Source organism: Carcharodon carcharias, chromosome 6 (genome assembly GCF_017639515.1).
Source record: "Carcharodon carcharias isolate sCarCar2 chromosome 6, sCarCar2.pri, whole genome shotgun sequence".
Taxonomy (NCBI): domain Eukaryota; kingdom Metazoa; phylum Chordata; class Chondrichthyes; order Lamniformes; family Lamnidae; genus Carcharodon; species Carcharodon carcharias.
Genome location: NC_054472.1, coordinates 81,290,688 through 81,298,529, shown reverse-complemented (window position 1 = coordinate 81,298,529; position 7,842 = coordinate 81,290,688). Strand labels below are relative to the sequence as shown.

Below are 7,842 nucleotides of genomic sequence, written 5' to 3'. Positions count from 1 at the left end.
ACGATGTTTGGTGTTACACGGTGGGGAGTGGGGGACGGTGTTTGGTGTTACACGGGTGGGGCTGGGGACGGATTTTGGTGTTACACGGAAGGGGCGGGAGGCGGTGTTTGGTGTTACACGGTGGGGGAAGAGGGGGACGGTGTTTGGTGTTACACGGGAGGGGGAGAGGGGGGACGGTGTTTGGTGTTACACGGGAGGGGGAGAGTGGGGACGGTGTTTGGTGTTACACGGGAGGGGGGACGGTGTTTGGTGTTACACGGGAGAGGGGCGGGGGACGGTTTTTGAGTGAGGTGAAATGGAGGCCGGTGTCTGCAGTGTGGCTCGGGGTGAGGGGCTCGGAGGCCTGCCTCTCGGGGATGATTTTTCCCAGATGGTGGAGGTGGCGAATGGCTGGATGATGGATTTCATGTATTACTGTTTGTGCCGGTATTTTGGGGCAGGGATGCACGACGAATTCAGGATGTTGAGGGACGCCATGAACGGTCAGTATCTATTATTCAACCGTTGCTGTAATGGATTTTCTATCCCATTGGGGTCAACCACTGTCTTCCTTTCTAGACTCTCATTGCTTCAGACTACTTCATTCATGGGACGACAAAAGCAGAAAATGCTGGAAAAACTCAGCAGGTGTAACAGCATCTGTTGGGAGAGAAACAGTGTTAACGTTTTGAGCCCATAAGGATAGAACATGGGATAAGAGTTGGGGGTAAAAAAGGGGGTTATAGGATGGATAAGAATGGAATAAGTACGATAGCAAGAAATGATCTTGGATCAGAAGATGTGGAATCCATATGGGTGGAAGTAGGAAATAACAAGAGGAAGTAGGAAATAACAAGAGGAAGAAGATACTGGTGGGAGTAGTCTATAGCACCCCCCCCCCCCCCCAACAGTAACTATGCAGTCGGACAGAAAATAAATCAGGAAATAATGAGGCCATGTAAAAAAGGCAGTATATTAATCATTGGTGACTTTAATCTCCATGTGGATTGGGAAAATCAAATTGGCAGAGGTAGCCAGCAGGAAGAATTCATAGAGTGTATTTGGGACTGCTTCCTAGAAAAACCTGTTGAGGATCCAACACCAGCCTCCGCATTCAAAGGATCATCCTCCGCCAACTCCAGCATAATGCCACCACCAAACACACCTTCCCTTCACCCCCCGGCAGCATTCCGCAGGGATCGTGCCCTCCGGGATACCCTGGTCCACTCCTCCATCACCCCCTACGCCTCAACCCCCTCCCACGGCACCTTCCTGTGCAACCACAGAAGGTGCAACACTTGCCCCTTTACACCCCCTCTCTTCACTGTCCAAGGGCCCAAACACTCCTTTCAAGTGAAACAGCATTTCACTTGCACTTCCCTCAATTTAGTCTACTGCATTCGCTGCTCCCAGTGCGGTTTCCTCTACATTGGAGAGACCAAACGCAGACTAGGTGACCGCTTTGCGGAACACCTTCAGTCTGTCCACAAGCATGACCCAGCCCTCCCTGTTGCTTGCCATTTCAACACTCCACCCTGCTTGTGCCCACATGTCCATCCTTGGTCTGCTGCAATGTTCCAGTGAAGCTCAACGCAAACTGGAGGAACAGCGCTTCATCTTCAGACTAGGCTCTTTACAGCCTTCCAGACTGAATATTGAGCTCAACAACTTTAGATCATGAACTCTCTCCTCCATCCCCACCCACTTTCCAATGCCCCTTTTTTCCAATAATTTATATAGATTTTTCTTTTCCCACCTATTTCCATTTTTTTTAAATGTATTTCCATCCATTGTTTTATCTCTAACTTTTAGCCTATTTCGATCCCTTCTCCCCACCCCACCCCACCCCCACTAGGGCTATTTGTACCTTGCTCGTGCTGCTTTCTACCCTTAATGTCACCTATTAGCACATTTCTTAGCTAATATCACCACTGTCAGCACCTCTTTGTCCTTTTGTCTATGACATCTTTTGGAAATCTCCACCTATCACTGGCCCTCTATCCAGCTCTACTTGTCCCACCCCCCCTTAAACCAGCTTATATTTCACCTCTCTTCTAATTTTCCTTAGTTCTGTTGAAGAGTCATACGGACTCAAAACATTAACTGTATTCCTCTCTGCAGATGCTGTCAGACCTGCTGAGTTTTTCCAGGTATTTTTATTTTTGTTTTTGTCAAGGTTCAAGCTATTTTGGATCTGGTAATGTGTAATGAGACAGGTTTAATAAATGATCTCAGAATAAAAAAATCCCCTAGGAAACAGTGACCATAACATGGTGGAATTCAGTTTGTGAGTAAGAAACTTAGTGCGAAAACATCTCTGCTAAACTTAAATAAGGGTAATTACAAAGGAATGAGGGCAGAGTTGGCTGGAGTGGACTGGGAAAGGAGATTAGCAGAAAATGCGTATGATGAACAATGGCAGACGTTTAAGAAAATAGTTCATGACTCACGACAAAGATATATCCCAGTGAGGAAGAAGGATTGTAGGAATGGGATAAACCAACTATGATTAACCAAGGAAGTTAAGGATTGCATCAAAGTGAAAGAAAAAAACATACAATGTGGCAAAGATTAGTGGTAAGCTAGAGGATTGGGAAAGTTTTAAAAACCAACAGAAGATGACCAAAAAAGTAAATAAAGAGGGAGAAAATAAACTTTGAGGGTAAACTAGCAAATAATATAAAAGCGGGCAGTAAGAGCTTCTTTAAATATATAAAAAGGAAGAGAGAGAGGCCAAAGTCAATATAGGCCCCTTTGAGAATGAGGCTGGGGAAATAATAGGGAACCAGGAAATGGCAGAGGAGTTGAAGAAATACTTTGTGTCAGTCTTCATGGTAGAAGACACTGATAGCATACCAAAATAACTAAATAATTATGGGGCAAAAGGGTGTTGGGGGTTGGGGGAGGGGGGGGTGGTGGGGGGGCGGTGGTGGGAGGAAATAAATGCAATAACTATCACTAGGGAAACTAATGGGTCTAAAGGACGATAAGTCACCTGGACCTGATGGGTTTTATCCTAGGATATTAAAGGAAATAGCTGCAGAGATAGTGGATGCACTGGTAGTAATCTTCCAGGAGTCCTTAGATTCTGGAAAAGTCTCAGATGATTGAAAAACTGCTGATGTAACACCCTTATTCAGAAAGGAAGGGAGACAAAAGACAGCTAACTATAGACCAGTTAGCTTAACATCTGTTTGCTGGATGGCAGCAAGAAGCAGGAACTCAAGCTGATTTTTTTTCTCTTGAGCCTAGGAAGGCATGGAGGCCAAATAGTGTCAAGCTGAAACCAACTACTAACTTGGAATTAAAGCTGGACCTTTCACAAGCTGCAGTTTAGTGTGCATAAATTTGAAATTGGTGGTTGCCCCCAGTCTGCCTGTTCTGTCCAAACCTGTGACCTTGGATGGAAAAGCTTCATGAGTTTGAGCCTCCCTGATGCACCGTTTCAGGAGACATTGGAAACTTTGTTTCTGAGGTGGATTTGTTGATGGGTGGATGTAATGCCAAGCCATCCAGGCAGTTATTGCCTCTGGTTACATTTACCTACTGCATCATCATAAAGCAGCTCTGCTTACGTTTTCAGCAAGGGTTGTTCTCTCTGGCAGCCTCACATTGCTGAACATGTAAAAGGAGGAGATGATTCACCAGGATTAGTACCATTTCTGCTAGGTGCCCCCTTCCCACTCCCTTCGTAAACAAACCAGTTAGGTCATAATTTATCAGATGCCTTTTGGAATTCCATATACAGCACATCAGTTTTAATACCAATCCACCCCTTAATCCCAGGGAAAGCTGTTCCTGTTGCAAACGCCAAACCCTTCACCATTTTGCCGTCTTGCTCTAAATGTGTGCTGAATTAACATTTCAGCTTAAGGCCCTTTATGGCCATCTCAGAGGCTCTTTACTTTCTGTAGCATCCCTGGAAAAACACCATCAGTTCCTGCAACAACATGGACAATCACTGCAAAGTGATGTAAAGGAAACTGTCTGTTGGAATCCAGGCCATGCGACTGGTGGAAGAAAATGTCGCCAGCGCACACAGCCTTGGAAGATTCTCAATGTGTCAGTATATCTTCAGCATCTCGAGGCACAATGGGAGAGCCTGGGTGTGAGCGTATATCAGCAACTGGCCACTTTCCTAAGTGGGACACTCGAGATGAGCAGAGACCTAGTGCGTCTCACTGTCTTGAAGAAATCAATAAATTTCTATTGAATTTATAAACAGATCAAGGAGGAGGGATCAAATGAACTCACTGTTACCAGACCAGCAACTGGTATATGACCAACGATGTACTGTGTAGCCAAGACCAATGTCAGGTCATGAAGTGATTTTGATGTTGAGCTCAGTCCAGTTCACCAGCCATGCATCCTCCATTGGACTTGGTTGGGCTCCAAGATGATGACAAATAGGTGTCACTCCAGTAAAAATGGCAGAGTGCATCTGTCAGGGCTTAAACCTGGCACTGTATGTAGTACTGCACATAAGGCTACTTAATAAGAAAAGAGCCCATGAAGTTGGGGGTAGTATATTAGCATAGATGGAGGATTGGCTAACTAATAGAAGACAGAGGGTTGGGATAAAGGGGGCATTTTCAGGATGGCAACCTGTAACTAGTGGAGTGCCACAGGGATCAATGCAGAGGCCTCAATTATTTACAATATATATTAATAACTTAGATGAGGTAAGTGAATGTACTATTGTCGAGTTTGTGGATGACACAAAAATAGGTGGGAAGGCAAGTGGTGAGGATGACACAAGGAGTCTACAGAGAGATATAGGTTAAGTGAGCGGGCAAAAACTTGGCATATGGAACATAATGTGGGAAAATGTGAGGTTATGCATTTTGGCAGAAAGAATAGAGGAGCTGAATATTATTTAAATGGAGAAGGACTGCAGAAGGCTGCAGCAGAGAGGGATTTGGGAGTCCTTGTGCATGAATCCCAAAAAACTAACATACAAGTTCAACAGGTAATAGGGAAGGCAAACGGAATGTTGGCCTTTTTTTCAAAGGGAATGGAGTGTAAAAATGAAGTCTTGCTAAAACTATACAAGGCACTATTTAGATCACACCTAGAAAACTGAACAATTTTAGTCCCCTTATCTAAGGAAAGATATACTGGCACTAGAGGCAGTCCAGACAAGGTTCAGTAGGTTGGTCCCTGGTATGGAGGGATTTTCTTATGAGGAGAAGTTGAGTAGGCTGGGCCTGTACTCATTGGAGTTTAGAAGAATGAGGGGCGACCTTATTGAATCACATAAGATTCTTAGGGGGCTTGACAGGGTGGATGCTGAGAGGTTGTTTCCCCTTGTGGGAGAGTCTAGGACCAAAGGGCATAATCTCAGAGTAAGGGGTCACCCATTTAAAACAGAGATGAGGAATTTCTCCTCTCAGGGTAGTCAATCTGTGGAATTCTTTATTGCAGAGGGTTGTAGAGGCTGGGTCATTAAGTATATTTAGGGCTGAGATAGATTTTTAATCAGTAATGGAATCAAGGGTTATGGGGAAAAGGCAAGAAAGTAGAGTTGAGGATTATCAGATCAGCCGTGATGTCATTGAATGGCAGAGCAGAGTTGATGGGCCGAATGGCTTACTTCTGCTCCTAGGTCTTATGGTCTAAAAGCCAAGAACGCTTGCCCATGGGATCCTTCACCATAAGGTCAGGATGGCTTCCATGTCCAGCTTGCACAAAGCCATTTCTGACAACCTAGTGTGACTAAAAGTATCTCACTGCAACTGGAAAAGGATGTTGAATACAACCTGCCTAGTGTCTCCAACAACAAAGGAACATTTTTTTTTAAATTCTAGAGTTTTCATCTCCACTGCTCTATTTGGAAGTTGACGCCAACTATGTTTGTATTGTTACAATCCTATTCGGGACTGTTAATGTTTAAAGAAGAAATCTGAACACACAGCAATTAACTGACCGAACTACCCCACAAGATTTCATATATTTAAGCAGAAACAAACTTTATATAAAAAGAAATTAAAGCAAGCACCACAACCTTAACACTATAGCTTATAAAGACTTATGCTACGCCACAATAGTTCCTTTTTCTTAGGAAATCTTGAAGATTCATTCACTTTTGCTGGAACCAACTCAAATGTATCCCACAGCCCTCCAGAATTGACTTTAATTTTCCTTCGTATTCCAGCTGTTCTTCTAAGGTAAGATTCCATGGAGGTCCTGAGGTCCTTCTATTAGCTTTTTGGCTATGTGACCCTCCACCTTTTCTTCACAAACCTCACGACTGTGGCTGCCTCAGCTCCTTGGATTGTCGGCAGATACTGAACTGCTATCCCACAGCTTTCCAAGCTAACTCTGCTGACTACTTCCTGGCACAAAGCGATGTGAAGACCACTGTAGATCTCTTCAGGCTAGAGCAAATTTTCCAGCTGAATGATGATAGTGTTGTCTTTGCTTGAAGGGGAGGCCTAACTGACAGATCTCCTGTTGGCTTTCTCAATCTGTTGAGATGCAGTCTATACCAAAGCAAAGCTGTAGATGCCTCTCTCTATTCCCTACTGCTGGCTTCTGTCACCAAACACACACACAAATTAAACAAAAGAACCTTCTAACCAACCCTATCACTATCTCAATGGCAATTTGGCATTCTTTGGGATGGTGCAAACAAATTATTTTAGCTTCAACACAACTCTTTGATTCTGTAACTCATAAGAACAATTTATATTGCTAATTGCGTTTTACAATCCCACCTCCCGGGATTGCTGACCCTGTTAAGGAACTGTCTTGTTTACAATCTGGTTTTACATTCTTTTGATCTGGGAACTATGTACATAATTTACATAATTTAAATCCTGTATTGAAGTGAGTGTAGACCTTTTGGCTCCTTTACAAGCCCAGTGCTTTACAAGCATCATTCATTGTTCAAGTTTTACACTTCTACCACTGGCCTTTAAGATAAACATAGGTTAACTTCTAGCTATAATTAACTCCAAGATGTTTAAAGTGCAGTCGCTTGCGATGCCTACCAATTTCTTAAACAGATTCCTCCATTTATCTACCAGTTAAAACTTTAATTCTACTTCCTGATCTTTCTTCTCCTCTGAAGACCTGGAAAAACGTGCAGTGGAGAGCCAACCCACCTTCAGTTTGATTGTTTTAAAAATGCTTTTAGGAAGATCGACATGATAAGTGGTTAGCCACTGCTTCATCAATTTAGACAGGACATGAGATAGAACAAGCAGGCAAGAAAACATTGGTGAGAGGGCAATTATTGCCAGCCGCAAGCTGAGCTATGCTAGACCTAAGATGTCAATAGATTCATCCGCAATGAAGTGTGATTCATCATTGTCTTGTTGACGAGTGAGTTTCTGGAAGGTTACAAGACTGCTTTTAGGAAAAAAAGCATTTAAAATTAATTTATTGAGTAAGTTACACAAACTTAGAATACAGTAATTATGACAGATATATATTTTTTCTTTTAGGTTTTGTTCAGCACCCGTCCATTATAGAGACCAAACAAACAAAGAAGGTGCATATCTGCCAAATCCTGTCCCGAATTGTTGAAGGGAAAAATCTTGGTAATTAATTTACTTTTATGGTTTTATTTTCCCCCAATGCAAGATTTAAATGAATTGCGATCCCAGTTTTTAGATGATAATATGTAGTTTTATCAAAATGATATAAATTATAGTAATTAATAGCTGCACTTTTTTCTATACCACATGCTTGAAAAGAATGCACAAAAGGTAGCTATTGGAACAATTGCACTTCGACGAGTCACCTGCAGACTATTAAAATCACATTCTTCATAAACATGTTGAATCACAACTGGAGCAGAATATTTTGTTTTGAGTATTTTTAATTTTGTAATTCATGTTATACATATCTGCAGGCAAT

The 7,842-nt window shown here is 42.8% G+C and overlaps 1 protein-coding gene across 3 annotated transcripts in view; it reads left to right on the top strand.

Moving 5' to 3' along the window:
* The first annotated feature begins 251 nt into the window (after nt 1-251).
* The window catches only part of terf1 (telomeric repeat binding factor (NIMA-interacting) 1), a 45,737-nt gene continuing 38,146 nt past the window's right edge, over nt 252-7,842 (top strand). Inside the window, exons 1-2 of one of the 3 annotated variants that reach the window (XM_041190313.1) lie at nt 252-482; nt 7,428-7,523. In XM_041190313.1, the coding sequence (XP_041046247.1) occupies nt 296-482; nt 7,428-7,523 (283 nt within the window). In that variant the 5' untranslated portion in view covers nt 252-295. The remainder of the gene's footprint in view (nt 483-7,427; nt 7,524-7,842) is intronic. The other 2 variants (XM_041190315.1, XM_041190314.1) reach the window with 2 other exon arrangements.